Raw genomic sequence first — 19,886 nt, 5'->3', positions numbered from 1 at the left:
AAGAACAGCAAAAGCTGAACATGTTTGGCGTTTCAACGGCATCGTGTGTTGCTCAACTAGTAGCATCATTCTGAAAAATGAGTGTCGCCACTGAAACCTCCACAATCACGGAAAGTAAAGTTTCGTCACTTGTAGATGGTGTCGGTACAGCAGGAAATTCACACAAACGGTCTTTAGATAAGGTTAACTATTTATGGCTGACCCTGACAAAATGTCGAATCTGTCAAGAAAAAGCTCTGTCAGGAAATAATGCAGTTTGGGTGCCAATCAAAGTAAGAGTGCTGACGTTTTTTGTTGCTTTTAGTTTGTTTCTTTTATGTGTGTGTCCTGTTTGAAACAAAAGTAATAAAACAATATACGCTCACAATGTTGGTGCATATTCTGATATGTGTGTGTGCACATGATTTTGTGTTTTGCACAACATTATAATGTCCTATTAAAATGACTGAAAGCAGTCAAATGTCCTATTGATGCCGAAGAGCTCAGGACATTTGTCCTGTAGGTATTAATTTGTGGCAACATCCCTGCACTTGGATCATGCTATTGCCAGTATTGGAGTAAGTATCTACCATTACAATGTTACCATTGTTGTGTGAAAGTGTGTTTTTTGTTTGGTTGGGTGTGTGGTTTTTTTTGTTTGTTTTTTGGGGGGGGGGGGGGGGGGGGAGTGAGGAGAATGTCTTTTTTACCTGATCCAAACGAGTTGAATTTTAGTCTCAGAATGCACCAGATTGCACAGATTTTAATGTACCATTTAAACAAATTTTGGGGGAGCATGCCCCCGAAACCCCCCTAGAGAAAAGGGATTTCCTCTTTTTACATCACAAGAGAGTCCCACCCCTGAGAAGTGGAAAAGGGAATGAAGGGGGGAAGAAGGACACTCAAATTAGTTTTGATATACAGTGATCAACACATAGATAAACTAATAGGTTGAAGAAATCCCTATTTTGAAAAGAAGACAACATTAAAGTTAGGAGAAATGAAAAAGAGAAGCAAAAGATAACATTAAGGAGCAAAGACAAAAAAAAGTGTAGCCTTTATATAGGTATGGACTCAGAGTGAGGTACAAGTAAAGTCACAACTTAATGAACAATACAAAGAGAACTGATTATAGAAAAGAGGCAGCAGAATTGAAAGAGGATAAGAAAATTAATGTATAAAGTAGAACAACCAGCTAATATGGAGGTACACCGACAAACCCATACAACTGCAACACTCTGTGACACAAGCAATGTTCTCAGTTCTATAGTGGGGCAGGCAGGATTTCAGCCCTTTGTGCCACTTAACTTATCCCTGGGGCTTTGCAAAAGCTAGCCCATTTGTCAGTGAATGTAACTGCCCATTAGTCACTGGACCATGACCCCTTTCTCCCCTTTCTTTCACCCTTCCCCTCACCAGATGGTAATCTCTCCCTCTCAGCTTCTCACAGCATGTTAGGCTGTTTGCCTTCCCTCTGTCGAGGAGAAGTTGCTGAGAGTTACTGCCCCTCACACAGGAAGAAGTGGGTCAGCCTCCTTTTCGCTTGTTGAAAGCTATTTTTGGCATTAGTGGTCTTGGCTTGCTTGGAAGCTAAAAATCCAATATATGACATGTTTCACCCTAATTTGGGCTATTTTGAAGAGACAAGATTGTGGACCAAGTAGGTTCTAACAATATTTTTAGAAAATTGAATTTTTATTTGTGAGGCAACTTTGTATTTGAGACTGCTTTCGTGCATGCAGTATGCAAATTTGACCACCAGTGGAATTCAAACATTATTCTTCGGTCGGGCATTGTTCCTGAAATCGTTGACTTTATCGCTTCTCGGCCTTTTGGCTAAGATCAAAGTGTAGTATCTGTTCTTATCAGCTTAATATCTGATACGCCTCCTATATGGAGGCTTCGATATTAAACTGATTTTTGAACCTCGGCGAAGTGTCAGGGGCTTGCTCCACCTTCGCCACGGGTTGGCCTGGTATTGCAGTACCTCCAGGATCGGCCCACTCCCCTCTGGGGAGAATAATCTAACTAAAATCATGAACTCTCTTCTCTCCTCAGAACTGTGCATGGTAAACTTTTAAATAATCAAACAAAATTCATATGTGTTCACCCGCTCGTTTTAAAGTGTACATTTTACAGTTGGAGCATTAGAGAAATTACCATTTTTAAAGTAAGGATTCAATCACATATTCTTACTCAACTCACATAAATGGCATTAACTTCAGTTCATTGCTAAGATATTGAAGTAGTACTCGACCCTGGTAAGGGGGGAAGTAACTCCCTAAGAAAAACAATCCGTAGTCAAGGACGGGAGTCACCTCCCCTACCGGTAACCCGCACATGCGCGGTCCTGCTACCGGCCGTCATTCCACCCACTTCAACACTACTGCACAGACGTGTTGTTGTACTCCGGCATATTTTTGCCTTGGCCTTTTTGTGGAAGGCCATTTGACCCTGGTCTTTGCGTTGCTATCTTTAGGTAAGATCGTTTCACTATCTCTTCGCGTTCGTTCGAGTATTTTCGTTCGTTTGAGTATTTTCGCTGTTGTAATTCATCTCCACGTGCGCGTGTTCGATATTGCAAATGGCGGACAAAAACTCAAAAAGCAAGGGCAAACTTGTTTCCCTACTCTCTTCACCGGGAAAAGAGAAGGATAAAGACAAGTCTAAGTCTAAATCAAAGACGCGTGCCTCTGTGTCTTCTTCACAGCCTACTTCTTTAATTCTGGTTACTGACCCGGCGACTAAGAAGACAGAACGGGTGTCGCTCGACTCTACGTCACCGTCACCGGTTTTCCCTACGCGGGAACGTTCTACTCCTCCTCTCTCGCGCTCGCAGACGCCACGGTCTAGCGAGTCCGTGTCGCGGGAAGAAATTCTGGCTATGTTTGCAACTCTGAAACATGACCTAGTTGCCTTACATTCGGCGGAAAGGCCTGTCGCTCCCCTCCCGCCTGGCGTGGGGGGGGTGGCTTCTCTTTCTAGGCTGCGGCCGTCCGCGACGATCACGTCGGCTGATCTCGGGCCGGATTTTTCTGGTTCGGTTGCGGATTCCCCTGCCTTTTCAGGGGGGTTCGCGGCCTTAGCGCCGCCCGGTTCCAGCGCTTCGGCGTTGGGCGGCGTTTGTGGGAGTCCCCATCTTTTTGGGGGCTCACACTTGCCTGCGGGCCCGGGTTACGCTCTTGCGTCACCGGGTTCGCAGACGGCTCCTCCCCGGCAGTACACCGTCCATCACGTGGCGGGTGCGCTAGGGAGCGGCGTAGCGCGCCAGCCTGCCCCCCTGGGATCAGTTTCGGCTGTCCCGGCCTCTGGGGGGCAGGCAGCAGCGTCTTGTTTGCCCAGCTCTGGCCTACAAGATTCTGTCGGCGGTCATCGACCTGTAGCTCTTGGTTCGGCTGCCGCCGTTCCTGGTTGGAGTTCGCAGGGGGTAGGCTCCTCTGGTTGCCCCTCGGGGCTTCCGGTCGGGCCTGCCCGCGGATTGTCGTCCTCGACTTCCGGTTGTGCTGTGGCAGGCACTTCCGGTGGAGGACAGCGGGCTAGTGGTTCCGGTGGCAGTGTCCCTGCTATCCCGTCCCTGGTTACGCATCGACTTCCGGCCCCGACTTCCGGTTCCGCCGCGGCGGTTCCGGTTGTCGGCGGTGCTGTTGGTGGACAGTTTGCGGCGCTTCCGTCTATTGTTCAACCGACTTTAGCCACTTCCGCTTCCGTGGACGGGTGGGTTTCCGGTTTGCCGGACCCTCCTTCTGATGGAGATCAGGAAGGTTTTGGAGAGGAACAGGAAGGGGATGAAGATTGCTCTGAATCTGTTACCCCCTTACGGATTCCCAATAAATTGGGCCCTACTCTGGAGTTGGCTGCGGAGATAACCTCACGGTACTTCCCTGAGGGTGTCTCCGCCGATTCTACTGTGGTCGCACCCCCTCCTTCTGCTTTGGCAGATTTTGCGGGCGCGGGGGACACGAGGGCGAAGTTCCGGTTCATTGAATCTCCTTCCGTCCCTTTTGTGATGGCTCAGGTGTTGGCGGACGCTAACACACCCTACCCTCTCTTGGCTGCTCATGGAGAAGCCCCCCCGTCTGCTCAGCCTTGGTTAGCCTCGGCTCAGGCAGGCGGCGGCCTCCCAGCTAATTCAAGAAGATCGCGGCTGCCTAGCAGGCCACATTCTCTTCTCTCCTCGTTTTCGCTGCCCACAGCTCCACTTCCGGTGACTCCGGAACTGGCTCGCTTACGGCAGGACGGTTATAGCCGAGATAGGACTGCCGTGTGTACGGAACAGAGTCTACTCGGGCTGGAGGAGAGCGGGCGTTCTTCCCTCGAACTGACCTCCTTAGCGGAAACGCTCATCCGGTCTCTCACGAGAGCCATCGCTTCGTCCATCGAACCTTTTAGGTTCCGTGACGATGCCATTGAGGCTGATGCTGCCATGCTCTTGGCGGCCCTCGCGAAGGTCACTGACAGTCAGATGACTCTTGCTGCTCGGCTCTACTCTCAGGTTGTGTTTTGGAGGCGCGAGGCTTTTCTTAACGGCTCACGCCTGACGGATAAGGCCACCATAGACTCTTTGAGAGTCTCTCCCTTCTCAGAGGGTGCGTGGCTGGGATCACGCTCTTTGGATGCCCTCCGGCAGCAAACGGAGGAGGCTCGTGACCATCATGTGGTGCAACTGACGGAACTCGCTCTTAAGCAGCACGGTAACAAACCACGGAGTTCTGCACCAGCTGCGGGCAAGCCCTCGGGGCAGAAGTCGTCTCAGGCAGGTAGGGGTGGTTCACGTTCCCGCCCTTACCAGCGTAAACCTTCCTTCGGGAAGCGGGGGTCTGGGCGCAAGCCCAACCCCCAATGAGACCCCCCCGATCCAGTCACCCCCCCAGCCTCTACCCTTTTGGTAGCAGGCGGCCTCTCCCGGGCCCTTCCAGCTTGGCTGTCTCGGACAAGCAGCCTATGGATCATGGGGGTGATTCGATCGGGGTTCCGCCTTCCTTGGCAGGAAGGCAAGGCCCCTTTGTCCAGAGCGCCGGCCAACTTCCGGTTTCCGGCCAGCCCCGACGCTCGGGGGGCAATTCAGGCAGAAATCCTTCTCTTGCTGCAGAAGCAGGCTATAGAGGAGGTTCTCGACCACTCCTCCTTGGGTTTTTACGGAAGAATCTTCGTTGTCCCCAAGGCTTCCGGGGGGTGGCGGCCAGTCTTGGACCTCTCTCCACTGAACCGCTTTTTGCGCAAAATTCGGTTCACCATGGAAACGCCGGCGACCGTCAGGGAGGCGCTTCGCCCGGGCGACTGGGTGACGTCCGTCGACCTGACGGACGCCTACTTCCACATCCTCATGCACGAGGCGGACCGGAAGTGGTTGCGTTTTCTGTGGGGGGACCGAATCTTCCAGTTTCGGGCCCTACCCTTCGGGCTGTCACTTGCTCCCTGGGTGTTCACCATGGTGGTGCGCCAGCTTTGTGCCCTTGTTCGGCAGCACGGGGTTCGGCTCAGGGCATACTTGGACGACTGGCTGATCCTTCATCAGCGGGAAGCGCTCTGCCTTCAGCATACCCAGTTTGTCCTTGCCCAGGCTCAGGATCTCGGCTTCCAAGTCAACCACACCAAGTCCGAGTTGACTCCGTCGCAGACCTTTACTTACCTTGGCATGGTTTTCGATTCACGGGAGTGGACAGTCCGTCCCACTCAACGCCGGGTGGACAAACTGCAAGCTCTCCTGTCTTCCCTTTTAGGGCTTCAGTCAGCTCCAGCCCGGACGCTTGCGTCTGTACAGGGCCAGATGGAGTCCATGTCGTCCCTTATTCCGCTAGGCAGATCCCACAAGCGCCCGTTTCAGGCGGCTCTCAGTTCAGTCTGGAATCCGACTTCACAAGGCTGGGACGTTTTAGTTCCTCTCGGGGTCTGGTTTCAGCAGACCACGCTTCAGTGGATGAACACCCCTTGGCTTCTGCAGGGAGTGCCCATAGCGCTTCCTCCTCCCTCCACGCATCTCTTTTCGGACGCGTCTCAGAAGGGTTGGGGGGCTCACGTAGACACACACACGACGTCCGGTCGGTGGTCACAAGAGCAGCGGCTTTGGCACATCAATCGCCTCGAGCTCGAGGCGGTCTTTCTGGGGCTTCAGCATTTTCTCTCCGCCCTCCAGGGCACCCATGTGTTGATTCATACCGACAACACGACAGTCGCCGCCTACCTCAACAAACAAGGCGGTTCCCGATCTCAACTGTTGTGCAGCCGAGCATGCGAGATCCTTTCTTGGTGCGCTCGCCATCAGATTCTGGTCTCGGCTCGCTACCTGCCCGGCTGCCTGAACGTCCTGGCCGATGCCTTCAGCCGGTCCTCTCAGATCCTCCACACAGAGTGGACCATCACACATCAGGCGCTCCTCCGCCTTTGGGCGCAGGTAGAGCGACCGATGGTCGACCTCTTCGCCACGAGGTTTTCGCGTCGCCTTCCGATCTTTGTTTCCCCGTTTCCGGACCCGGAAGCGTGGAAGATCGACGCGATGACGATAAGCTGGACAGGGCTAGTGGCTTACGCCTTCCCTCCCACTCCACTCATCGGAAGGGTCCTGCGAAAAGCCGACTTAGAGCGGCCTCGTCTTCTTCTCGTGGCACCGCGCTGGCCCAGTCAGCATTGGTTCCCGGACCTCCTGCGGCTCGCCAGCGGCCCGCCAATTCCGCTCAGCCTTCGGCGAGGGGAGCTTCTACAGCCCAGGACGGGCATTCTTCACGATCGCCCCGAGTTCCTGGATCTTCACGCCTGGCGACTGTTCGGCGATCACTGAAGCGCTCAGGCGCCTCAGATCTTACTTTGGACTTAGTCCAGAAGGCTCACAGGCGTTCCACCTCCTCTGTTTATTCGTCGCACTGGCTGGCTTGGACTCGATGGTGTGCGGCCAACAATGTTGTCCCGGTTGCCCCGCGATCAATGCAGGTCGCAAACCACTTGGCATGGCTCTCCGCTCAGGGACGCGCCGCGTCCACTTTGCGCGTTCGCCGCTCAGCCATCTCAGTTACTCTGAAGCAACTTGGTCGCTCCATCTCCCTTGGGGGAGTCATCGCGAGTGTGCTAAAGGGCGCGGCCCTCAGTTCTGCAACGGGGAGAACTTCTGTTCCGGCTTGGGACGTTCTGCTAGTACTCGAATTTCTCCGTTCTAGTGCTTTTGAACCTTTACAAGACGCTAGTCTTTCTGACCTTACGCGCAAAACTCTCATGCTCATACTGCTCGCTTCCGCGCGGAGGGGCAGCGAGATCCACGGCCTCTCAGGTCTAGACCGTGATATCACTTTCGAAGGAGACGGCTCGGTTTCACTGCGTTTCCGTCCCGATTTTCTCGCCAAAAATCAAAAACCTGACCAACTTTCACCGATCATTTCCATTCGGCCTCTCCGGGACATTTTAGCCCCCGGCGATCCGGATCTTTCTAACTGTCCGGTACGCGCGCTTAAGGCTTACTTGTTGCGTACCGCTCCGATTCGAGCATCAGCTCAGAAGTTGTTGTTTATTTCGATTAATACAGCCCGAAATAAAGACATTGCAAAAACCACGCTTACCAGATGGTCTTCCACACTTATAAGGCATGCCTATCAGTGGTGGCAGACACAAGGGGGGGGGCAGTCAGTCCTTCCTCTTCGATCACCTCGGACGCACGAGGCTCGAGCGTGGGCAACTTCCTTAGCTGTCCTCAAGTCTGGGAGGATGTCAGACGTCCTCAAAGCTGCATACTGGACGTCTCAGGATGTCTTCCTCAGCTACTACCTCCGGGACATTGCCAGCACTCACCCGGACGGTACCAACTGCCTCCCAGCCATGGTTGCCGCAGGCCAGATACTTCCAAGAGTTTAATGTGAGTATCCCACCGCCTTTATGTGCAATCTGCCATTTATGTGAGTTGAGGTAAGAATATGTGATTGAATCGAAAATTTCAAAACTAAATTTTCATTTAATTAATATACTTACTCAACTCACATCGTTTATACCCTCCCATCCATCCCCGCTAACATTATATGTGTTACAGGTGTGTGTTTCCGTGGGGGAATGACGGCCGGTAGCAGGACCGCGCATGTGCGGGTTACCGGTAGGGGAGGTGACTCCCGTCCTTGACTACGGATTGTTTTTCTTAGGGAGTTACTTCCCCCCTTACCAGGGTCGAGTACTACTTCAATATCTTAGCAATGAACTGAAGTTAATGCCATTTATGTGAGTTGAGTAAGTATATTAATTAAATGAAAATTTAGTTTTGAAATTTTCGATTAATATTTCTTATCATTGTGGATTCACAGGTTTTTGTTATCAGTAAGCATAATTATTCAAATCTAATCAGTATAGTAATTATCAGTGTTGAATTTTAAACATTTATTTTTGTTATAGATTTACAAAGGTACACCCCGCGGGTTAAGGGGAAGAATTTACCCGATGCTCCCCAGCATGTCGTAAGAGGCGACTGACGGATTCTGTTTCTCTTTTATAACCCTTGTTAAATGTTTCTTGTATAGAATATAGTCAATTTTTGTACAGATTTTAGTCAAGCAGTATGTAAGAAATGTTAAGTCCTTTGTACTGGAAACTTGCATTCTCCCAGTAAGGTAATATATTGTACTATGTTGCAAGCCCCTGGAGCAAATTTTTGATTAGTGCTTTTGTGAACAAGAAACAATTGACAAGTGGCTCTATCCCATCTTCCCCCTTTCCCCGTCGCGATATAACCCTTCGTGGTTGAAAACGACGTTAAACACCAAATAAAGAAAGAAAGAATTTACAAAGGTTTTTTTTTTTCCGTCAGGAATATAATGTCTGAGATGTGGGGGTTATGTCTTGTAAAGTTAGTCGATAGGACTCCTAAATACCCTTGTTTCTGTGTAGGTGAGTAGGGTTCTCACAATCTGGGAAAAATGAGGAAAATTGATGGTCGTTTTCTGGATTGGGAAAATTTGATGGGTCGTTTTCCAGGTTGAACATTTTGGAAGTTTGAAAGGTTTGGAAAATTTGTTGATCAGAAAATGTGACTTGAGTCAAGGAAACAGTGGTAGAAGAAGCAGTTCAAAGTGATGACAGTGCCTTTACTGCAGCTGTCTGCTGCTAGTGTTGAGAGAGGTAACACACACAGTCTGGATTACTGTTTTAGACTTGTGATAAACAGAAAAAGAAGCTTGTGCAAATGGGAGGGAAAAAAGATGCATTGGTCAGTTTAATTTGGTTTAGGAACATGGGTAGAACAGTATCAGTCCGTGAATGCAATGGCCCATAAGTCACTGAACCATGACCCCTTTCTCTCCTTTCTTTCACCCTTCCCCTTACCCCATGGTAATCTCTCCCTCTCAGCTGCAGGCTATTAGCTTCTCACAGCATGTTAGGCTGGGCTGAGTTATTTGCCTTCCCTCAGGCAAGGAGAAGTTGCTGAGAGTTACTGCCCCTCACACAGGAAGAAGTGGGTCAGCCTCCTTTTTGCTTGTTGAAAGCTATTTTTGGCATTAGTGGTCTTGGCTTGCTTGGAAGCTAAAAATCCAATATATGACATGTTTCACCCTAATTTGGGCTATTTTGAAGAGACAAGATTGTGGACCAAGTAGGTTCTAACAATATTTTTAGAAAATTGAATTTTTATTTGTGAGGCAACTTTGTATTTGAGACTGCTTTCGTGCATGCAGTATGCAAATTTGACCACCAGTGGAATTCAAACATTATTCTTCGGTCGGGCATTGTTCCTGAAATCGTTGACTTTATCGCTTCTCGGCCTTTTGGCTAAGATCAAAGTGTAGTATCTGTTCTTATCAGCTTAATATCTGATACGCCTCCTATATGGAGGCTTCGATATTAAACTGATTTTTGAACCTCGGCGAAGTGTCAGGGGCTTGCTCCACCTTCGCCACGGGTTGGCCTGGTATTGCAGTACCTCCAGGATCGGCCCACTCCCCTCTGGGGAGAATAATCTAACTAAAATCATGAACTCTCTTCTCTCCTCAGATCTGTGTATGGTAAACTCATAAAAGGCTGAAATGTGTAGAAATTACCAGTTTTGCAATTTCAAGTGTGGGAAATTTTTTTATTTGTTTTTATTTGAAAGAACAGGGATTATTTTTCAGTGGGCAGGATTCCTGAAGTCTTGGAAAGTTTAAGAAAACTTGGAAAATTAATGTCATATTCCAGCTTCGGAAAAATCCATGTTTCTTTGTAGTTGAGCAGGGTTCTAACAGTCTGGGAAAGATGGGGAAAGTTTGGAAAAATTGATGGGTTGTTTTCTGCTTTGACAAATTTTGATAGGTCATTTTCCAGGTGGACATTTTAAGAAATTTGAAAGGGTGGGAAAATTTGTTGAGCAGAAAATTTGACTGGCGAGTTAACGAATTTGTGGCAGAAGAAGCTATTCAAAGTGAAGACAAAGAACAGTGCTTGCAAGCAGGGTCTACAGTCATTAGATAGTTAGCAGCTGCCTGCCGCAACTGTTTAGAGAGTAACACAGTCTGAATGACTATTTTTGACAAATATTAAACAGAAAAAAGAAGTTTTGTGCGAATGGGTGGAAAAAAGATGCATTGGATACTTGGTTTTATTTGGTTTGGGGAAATTGATAGAACAATATCAAAAGGAAATACTTGGGCAAATCTTGACACGCCTTCTAAACAGTAGCCTGTAATTTTACGCATAACAAATGTCTTCACACTGATAGTGTTGTTTTTGTTTGTAAATACATAGTTTAAACTGATACACACTGGTAGTTTTTTGTTTGTTTTTGTAAAAAGTTTAAACACGTCACGGCCAATCCGGCCTCTCCCATAATGCAACAGAAAAAGGGGCGGGGCTTAGCAAAAATAGCACAACGCGTGGCACGCGATGTAAACACGAACAGGCCAAAGTGCACTGGGGACGCGGGGGCATCAGGGCGCTCTAATAAATCAGCTTCAATGTTTTTGTCAATAAAAAAAGCACAAGATAGTGTCCACAAGCTCTTTGTTTGGATTTCCTTCTCCTAAAAATGTTTTAACCTTTTGAACTTGGGCGTAAATAAGATCAATTTCCTCTCTCTCACCGCTAAACTGAATTTTACCATCTGGCTTTCTGTCTGTGCGAGAAGCATTTCTTCTTTTAACAGCTTCTTCAGAGTTTTTCACATATTTTCGTTTCTGAACGTGACATTTGTGATATCTTGCATATTGATTGCGTATTTTGTTTATATTTACAATACAATTGAACTTTCACACAGAGAACCTTTGTGTCAAAGAAATCAGTCACACACAGAGAAACAGAATAACAATGTCAAGGCTGTAGATGTCAGGCTAGTCAAACGGACAAAATGAAACTTAGTCTTGGTTGCTGTAACTCAGTCACCGCTATGATGGTACTTTCGCTGATATTGCAGAAAAACAACACAGAATCAGCCAAAACCGCGAACAATAAACAAGTTTAGTACGTCACAACGTCAATGAACAGAATTCTCGAGTCAATTTTTGCATCAGACTCTGACTAAGTGAGTGGGGCAAGCGTCAAACACCACTAAAATGAGGAGGGAAATCTTGGCGCATTTTTTTGGCGGAATACTTGAACAAACCAATCATTTTCAAACTGACCAAGGACAAAAACAGGCTTGTGAACCGAATGGTGAGGGGGGAGGGTACCTCGAAATGTGTGGGTGATGATTTCACATCACCATTGCTGCAGTCTTAGTATAGTAGCTCCACCGAACACTGTCCCCTCCCCCCTCCCGTTCGTTCCCCCTTTCAACCCCCTACCACCTTGGAATAAACTGCAGAAGATCATTTGCATATCCTGGATTCTTCCATTTGTGTTGCCAGGGGCGACCCAAGATCCGAGACCCTTTGTTTCCCATGTCCATTTAGAACAAACCGAGTTTAGATTACCCCTTTCTGTTTTGAAAGTAAACTTGCCCATCCTGTGAGGCACTTTCAGGGACAGTAATTATAGTTAGCGGGACCATGTAGACGAAGTCAACGGTGATAATCTGCGTAGTGTATACGCATACTTTGGAACACGGTCTGTTATTCCACCCAGCGAGAGCCTCTAACACAATCAGTGTTGTCGACAGATGAAGGCGGGAATTCGAAGCCCTGAGTGTTTCACATTCCAACATCCGATGGTGATAGTAACTTAGTAAGGGCTAGGCTGCGGTCTGTAAGCTGTATTGCACTGACATCTCTTTCTGTCTGTGGAAATAAATGGCGAAATTTGATTTAACACTTCTCAACATTAACAGTGACCAGGAGAACGCAATAAGGAGACTATTTACTGAGAATCCGTGGCCATTTGAAACTCGAAGGTGTGTAATAAAAGATTCGACTTGTGTACCAAGAGGTGCTGGGCCATCATCGTGTGACCTCGAGAGGCTGTCTCTAGTACCGTTAGGGTGCAGACGTGGTTATCTGATCCTGATGAAAGCGGAGACACGGGTCCTAGTACAGGGCTCTCCTCTGGGGTAGGCCAGTGTGCCTTTTGTTTTTGCAGCCCTTGTGTGACAAATCATCGCCAGAGGTGGCTAGGTACAGGCCAATTGCCACACCGCAGGAATTCCGGCGTTAGAAAAGTACTCTACAAGAAGTATTGGTCCATGCTAGACCGATGCGGTGCTTGGAATTGTGCATTGTACTTGGCGAAAAAGACGTCTTCCTTACATCAAGACAAGTCCAACACGGGTAAACATTAGCCGAGAAATGATGCCCGACTGTGTGCTCAAATTAGTGAGAGAGCTTTATCCCAACCCCACAGGAATACCCTATCAAGGCCACAACTGGTGGTAAAGGTTAGTTGCATTTCTTTCTTCATATCCGATGTAACAAATACACATGCACCTGAGACAGCATGTTCTGGAACCAAATTGCCGCATGCCACGTGTTTTGCTATTTTTGGAACGCATGGTGTAAATCTGTGACGTCGGAGAGTGTTGACTCCGCCCTTTTCTTTGAACAAGATCCCCATTGAAATGTTTGTTTACAAATATCTTCTTTATTATGGAGAATTAACCTTATCTAAGCGCATAGGGCGGTAAATGTGTGAAAACCAGCTGTGTGAACAAAAAATCTGACACCGTAACTCATGCTTAACCGAGATATTAAAGAAAATGTAGGAGCAGTATTTGTCCGTTGCCTGCAAGAGGTTTGAAATGATTTGCCAACGCAGAAGGTCAGGCTCCTTATATACTCCTGCCGGGCCTTTAAACTGATACATACTGGTAGCTTAGTCCATATATCACTTGACTTGTGATCTGGGGTCACAGGTTTGAATCCAGGCCATGACGAACACGGATCAGTTTTATGTGATGACTGAGAAACAGTATCCTTGTGCCACTCCCGTATCACCTGGCAGCATTGCTGATAGCTTCCTTCACCTAAACACACAGAATCCTCGGTAGTGCTACTCTTGTTGCTGCTAGCTTTTCACTGACAGGAAGCTATACTGTTCAAAAAAAGAAATGCATAGTTGCTACTTGCCAAATTTGTTTTATTTTTCGAAAAAATTAACAGAAAATCCAATATTTAGATTATTTGTTTGAAATTTGGTATGGACACAGTTGAATGCACACACAGTTCATTTGCATCTTCAAATCAATCAGTCAATCAATACGATTGGGTGTCGAGGCTGTCAAGTCAGTAGGGGGTGTGACTGCCTTGAGCAGCAACAACTGCCCGGCACCTTCTGGGCATGGACTGGATCAGATGCCGGATATCTTGCTGTGGGATGGTGTCCCACTCCTCCTGAAGTGCCTGCAATAGATCGCGGTGATTTGCCGGCGCTTCTTCTCGCCTGCGCACACGTCTGTCCAATTCATCCCAGAGGTGTTCTATCGGGTTCATGTCTGGCGACATGGATGGCCAGGGAAGCACCTGGACATGGTGGTCGGTGAGGAACTGGGTGGTGAGTCGTGCTGTGTGCGGGCGAGCGTTGTCCTGCTGGAATATGGCATCCTGGTCAGCCAGAAGAGGAAGGGCGTGTGGGCGCAGAATTTCCTCCACATATCGCTGGGCAGTTATGCGCCCTTGGACGTGCACCAGGGTGCTCCTTCCAGCGGTATTGATCGCCCCCCACACCATGACGCCTCCACCACCATGAACGGGTGCCTCATCCACACAGTTGGGCGCGTAACGTTCGTTTACTCTCCGGTAGACCCTCCTCCGACCATCATGTCGCTGGAGCAGGAAGTAGGACTCGTCGCTGAACCACACGTGTCTCCAGTGATTCCGGACGGTCCAGCGAAGGTGCTGGTTGCCCCACTGCACTCGGTTCTGGCGATGGCGGCGGGTGAGGACAGCTCCTCTGTGAGGTCTGCGAGCTCTCAAACCAGCTTCATGCAGGCGGTTCCGCACGGTCTGGTCCGATAATCGGTGTGGCCCGGGGAGAGCCTGGACAGAAGATGAGGCCGACAGGAAACGATTCCGGAGGTGGCGGAGCCGTATGAAGCGGTCGTGAGCAGCAGTTGTCGCCCTTGGTCTTCCCGCTCGTGGCAAGTCAGCAACGGAGCCAGTGGCTTGAAACCTGACCCACAGTCTACTGATGGTGCTCTGGGACACGTGGAAGTGCCTGGCGATTGCACTTTGACTTTGGCCTGCTTGTAAACGACCCAATGCAATTTGGCGGTCTTCTCTGCTCAATCGGGCCATCTTTCGTCGCTGAATTGTCGTCTGATTTCTTTGTGGCGAACAATCCGCTTTTATGGGTTTTGGAAGACATGGTGAGAGCTCAATATTCCCCGAGTTTCACGAGATTACACTGAAGCATGACGAGTGGTCATGCCAAATGAGCAATTTTGACATTGTAGCCACTGATAACGCATGCGTCACGTGCAGAGCTCACTTGTGGCAATGGACGAAAGGTCGACGACCAGATAAACATTTTCTGCAGTTTGGTGGATATCCTTGTAGCCATATAACTAAATTAACCAAATATTACAAGCTATGCGTTTCTTTTTTTGAACAGTATAGAATTACAAGCAAAAGGAGGATAAAGTATGACATAAAAGTAAATGAATGTTTTTATTTGAAATAATTCAAACTGATACACTTACCCCAGTGCATGCTATTATCCAGGTATGATCTGCGCTGCCAGATACCAGAAGGACAACAACTGGTACAGGGCAAGGGTCACAGGGTTACCAGGTCACCGCAAGGTGGAGGTGCAGTTTGTCGACTACGGAAACACAGAGATCGTCGACCACTCGGACCTCTGCAAGATCCTGGATGACTTCATCAAGTACCCTGTACAGGTCAGGTCTTTGTGACTTTGTGCCACCAATTTTAAGGCCGTTTATGAAACTCAATTTTGAAACAAGAAAAGATTTTGTTCTAACACAAGGTGCTACAAAGTATGAGGCTGATAACATGGCATTCATTTTGATGGCCCACTGCTCACCTGACCCCCCGCGGGTTAGGGGGAAGAATTTACCCGATGCTCCCCAGCATGTCGTAAGAGGCGACTAACGGATTCTGTTTCTCCTTTTACCCTTGTTAAATGTTTCTTGTATAGAATATGGTCAATTTTTGTAAAGATTTTAGTCAAGCAGTATGTAAGAAATGTTAAGTCCTTTGTACTGGAAACTTGCATTCTCCCAGTAAGGTAATATATTGTACTATGTTGCAAGCCCCTGGAGCAAATTTTTGATTGGTGCTTTTGTGAACAAGAAACAATTGACAAGTGGCTCTATCCCATCTTCCCCCCTTTCCCCGTCGCGATATAACCCTTCGTGGTTGAAAACGACGTTAAACACCAAATAAAGAAAGACTGCTCACCTGAGAAAGGAAGGGTGGGAATGGTAAGGATGGTTTGTGGTGCACAGGGCAAGGGAAACCAATTCTATCACAGGTCAGACACAACCAACTTAAAAGTGGTCCAAAAATGACAGTATAAGTCTAGTTGGTGCAAAAAACACCAGTGTACATGGGAGTTTCGGCCCATGAACACAAAAGAAGAAGAAGGTATGTTGTAACAGGCAGAAGAAGAGTTAGTGATAGTGTGTGCATGACTATTGTGTGTGTTGTGATGCTGCCTGTAGCTAGTGATCTTATTTGATTACTTACATGTTAAGAGAAGTTGGAATATTGTTGATGCAGCACACATCTGTAAGCCTACAGTGTATGTCTTGCAGGCCATAGAATGCTCCTTGGCTGATGTAGAACCCTTGGAAAATGGACAATGGTCAAAAGAGGTGAGTTTTAATCAATGTTTTTTTGTAGTTCTGTAGAAGTTTGAATCCATGTTTGACGTATACCGAGGATCTTTGAAAAAAATCTTTGCTTCCATTAAAAAAAAAGAGGACGAAAAGTTGACTTGAGTTTCAATGCCATTTGACAGGTATGTCTGTGATGGTTATTTCGCTAGAAGGCACGTACAGTACTATTACTGAAGCTTGTGAGATTGATTATCGTCACAAGTAATAAAATGTATGGTAACATATGAAGCATTTGGTCTTTCTCAATCAGCAAAAATTAATGATTAAGGCTGTTTCTCTTTTATTTTCTTCTTCTGGCATCTTTTTCAGGCAAAAGCATGGTTCCGGTCGCTTGCAGAGCTTCAACTGTGCCAGATAAGAGTGACAGAAGAGAGTGAGTAAACTGTGATGATAAGAGACATATCAGCTGTTAGCATGTCAGTTTTGAAAAATGGACATGTGTGGGTGTGTGTGTGTTTAGTATGAGAATGCAAATAGGAATGCAGGCACACATACACACATGCACATGCGCACCCACGAACGCACGCACACCCACACACCACACACACACACACCACACACACACACACACACACACACACACACACACACACACACACACACACACACACACACACACACACACACACACACACACACACACACACACACACACATGTACATTTGTTCTGCCTAGTTCTAGTTTACATGTACATTTTAAAAGTGATGTAAAGTGATGTAGCAATATAACTTTTGCCAGGCAGCAAAGCCAACTCGATGGTGGGGGTGCTGTACGCCATCAACAATCAGAACAAACTATGCTGCGTCAACTACGAGATGGTCAGCCATGGCTTCGCCAGGAGCACTGGACAATGGTTTGCTTTGCTGCTCTTCAGTGTTATTTATTTTTCTGTAATCATAATTTATTAGAACTGTGAGTGTGCGTGTGTGTTAGTGTGTGTGTGTCTTTTTTTCTCTCGTTTGTATTACATGCGAGCAGAGTTTACTGCCTTTGGTTTCTACATTTTGTTACTATTTAGCATGTACATTGTGGGTGGGTTTTAGTTTTCATTTTCTCTGATTTGTTTCTTTCAATCATGTGGGTGTTTTTTTCAGGTCCCAAGATGAATCCTACTTGGGTATCACACTTAGGCCTGAGGTACATATTATTTCATACTGAACGGATGAATGGAATGATTTGTGGCATTGGCACCCATGTCTTAACATGACACAGTTCTACATTAGCAGATGAAATTGAATGTTAAAAACTTTCTGTGACATAATTTGACGGATAAAGTAAGTGTGCAGTTCTTCACAATCTGCCCAGGTTCTGCATTTTGTCAAAAAGTCAGCTTTGCATCAGATGGTTTCTGTTTGTAAATTCTTGGGAAGGTCTTGGCATTTTGTTTTTTAAAGGTAGCTTTTTGCTTAGGCACAAGAACCCATACACTTTCCTGGTTTGGGCTCCTTAATTGATCAGAGTTGTTAGTTTGACAGAGATTCTGGTAGGTTTTGTAGTTTGAGCACCCCAATTTATAAGTCATACCACATGCATGCTCATCTGAAGTGTCACATGATACCTACAAAGTTCCAAAGAGCTCAGGATATTAGTCGTTGTTAAAACATGGGCTGTGTATGGAAGTGCTTTAGAGAATGGTTGAAGGCTCTTGGTCTAATGATAGAATTATATCCCCACCATTTTGTTTTAAAAACAGAATTCACTTCTTAAAACTCATTTTATGTATATTCTTTTTTCTTAAAAAGCTGCTGCAGGACCTCTCGAGCGCATCTTCAGTCTCGAACATGTCTGTCTCCATGTCTACCGCCTCCCCTTCATCCAGTGCCCACTCCCCAGTCTCCCCCTCCCTCTCCTATGAAAATCACAGCAAAGCCGGCGTGTCCCCAAGCAAGCCCCGCCAAGGCCCCTCCCCTCGCAAACCCCAACACTCCCCTGCCAAACCTGAGTCCAAGAAGCCATCCCAGAAGAGTTCTGGAGTGCGGAACGGTTCTGTGGAGAAAAGAAAGGAGGGGGAGAAAAAGGGGGAGGCATCGTGTCAGCCGGACAGCGGGATGTTGGCGGTGGTGATCAGCGGGTACAAGTCACCCGCCCACTTCTATATATATCTGGAGGACAATCAGGAGAAGCTGTTGAAGTGAGTGAGATCTAAGTGTGTGTGTCATTGAAATTCGACACCCTGGCTGCTTTCTGTGCAGACAAGGACTTCTTGCTGAATTAATTTTGCAACTCCTGTCCATCTCAAACTGCAAAATTAATTTGTCAAAATATTCCTGCACTGCCCAGGTAGCTGCCAGATTGTTCATTGGTATGTGTCCAAGTGAAAAATGCTCTTATCCCGTGTAAAAGCCTTGACAAACCTGGGGAGGATCTCATGATCATGCACACGAGTGGGAAGGTATCTTTAATGTCATGCCGAGAACGACTGTTTGGAGCAGTAGAAGGCGATCCTGACGTGTTGTAATATGGTGGGCTTCTTGTGTTGCAGTCTGATGGTTGAGCTGGCCGACTATGAAACTGTACCAGTGACTGACCGAGAGTGGAAGGAGGGAGAGTTTTGCGTGGCAAAGTACTCTAACGATGACCGCTGGTACAGGGCCAGAATTGTCCAAAAAGTGGCAGATGACCTGTTTGAGGTATGTGGTATGATGTAGTGGTGGCATGTCATGTGAGTATGTGCGTGTGTGCTTGGGATGCGTGTGTGTGTGTGTAACAGGCTTATTACACCCCCGGTATAGGGGTGTGTATAGGATTCGGTCGATGTGTTTGTTTGTGTGTTTGTGTGTTTGTGTTCGCATATAGATCTCAAGAATGAACGGACCGATCGTCACCAAACTTGGTGAACAGGTTCTATACATTCCTGAGACGGTCCTTACAAAAATTGGGACCAGTCAAACACACGGTTAGGGAGTTATTGGTGGATTAAGATTCTACAAGGACTTATAGAGGGACATATTAATGGTCAAAGGGAAATAACCTTCTCAGTTGGTGGCAGTGAGAATGGTTATTTCCCTTTGACCAACGGGGGTGTTTTTCCTACCTCGGAGGAATTTCTTGTTTTGTTCATGATTTGGTTTCATTGTTTTAAGGCTATTTCATGTTATTGTTGTCAAAGTAGAGTGGTAAAGAAAAGCAAACAATTAGTGGTGGCACTAGATGTTCTGCAAACCACTATGACCTAAGATTCAGAATTAAGTGGTCTCATAAACAATAGTCACTCACAGGATAAGCAGTCTTGATTCTGCATCACTCAAAGACTTCAATTATCAGCACATGGAAAGATTGAGCAGCCAGAAGAGAGGCGCTGTACGCACTGATTCTCTTTTTTCTGTGTTTCTTAGCATTGTATTTTCAAGTTCACCGTATGCTGAGAGTTTTGATTCTGCACTGGCTTTCTTTTTAACCCTGCCACATAGGCAACATGGCGCCATCTTCAAGAGTAATGTACACCGAAAATGTTACTTTTCTTGCCAGGTGCAACTCATGGACTATGGCTATGATGACAAGGTTCCGGGTAGTTGTCTGCGGAATATGAAGAAGACTCATGCCAAAATAGAATGCTTTTCGGAACGCTGCCACCTGGCCAACATCTTGCCTGCAGGGTCCACGGACCGGACCAAGTGGTCCAACACCGCCAAAGAGTTTGTTCTCAAACAAGTGACCGGGAAGCGCCTCTTTATCAAGTTGGAGGTAAGGGTGCTGCTCAGGTTTTTTTCTGAGCTCAGCGATTTGCAGATTTCTGAAAAATGT

At 47.2% G+C, this 19,886-nt stretch overlaps 1 protein-coding gene and 2 non-coding genes across 5 annotated transcripts in view; all 3 read left to right on the top strand.

The window, feature by feature from the left end:
- Positions 1-19,886, top strand: part of LOC138962177 (RING finger protein 17-like) — a 72,054-nt gene that overhangs the window by 41,708 nt on the left and 10,460 nt on the right. For all 3 annotated transcript variants that reach the window (XM_070333902.1, XM_070333903.1, XM_070333901.1), the window contains exons 23-30: positions 15,003-15,178; positions 16,058-16,117; positions 16,451-16,514; positions 16,881-16,995; positions 17,237-17,279; positions 17,885-18,273; positions 18,625-18,772; positions 19,611-19,826. In XM_070333902.1, coding sequence (XP_070190003.1) covers positions 15,003-15,178; positions 16,058-16,117; positions 16,451-16,514; positions 16,881-16,995; positions 17,237-17,279; positions 17,885-18,273; positions 18,625-18,772; positions 19,611-19,826 — 1,211 coding nt within the window. The remainder of the gene's footprint in view (positions 1-15,002; positions 15,179-16,057; positions 16,118-16,450; positions 16,515-16,880; positions 16,996-17,236; positions 17,280-17,884; positions 18,274-18,624; positions 18,773-19,610; positions 19,827-19,886) is intronic.
- Positions 1,796-1,988, top strand: LOC138963354 (U2 spliceosomal RNA). The gene has a single exon (XR_011454816.1). It is a non-coding gene; the product is annotated as a U2 spliceosomal RNA (small nuclear RNA).
- Positions 9,692-9,884, top strand: LOC138963353 (U2 spliceosomal RNA). The gene has a single exon (XR_011454815.1). It is a non-coding gene; the product is annotated as a U2 spliceosomal RNA (small nuclear RNA).

Source organism: Littorina saxatilis, linkage group LG3, assembly GCF_037325665.1.
Source record: "Littorina saxatilis isolate snail1 linkage group LG3, US_GU_Lsax_2.0, whole genome shotgun sequence".
Classification (NCBI taxonomy): Eukaryota; Metazoa; Mollusca; class Gastropoda; order Littorinimorpha; family Littorinidae; genus Littorina; species Littorina saxatilis.
Note: the sequence above shows the minus strand (reverse complement) of the source record. Positions and strands in the feature narration are given on the sequence as shown.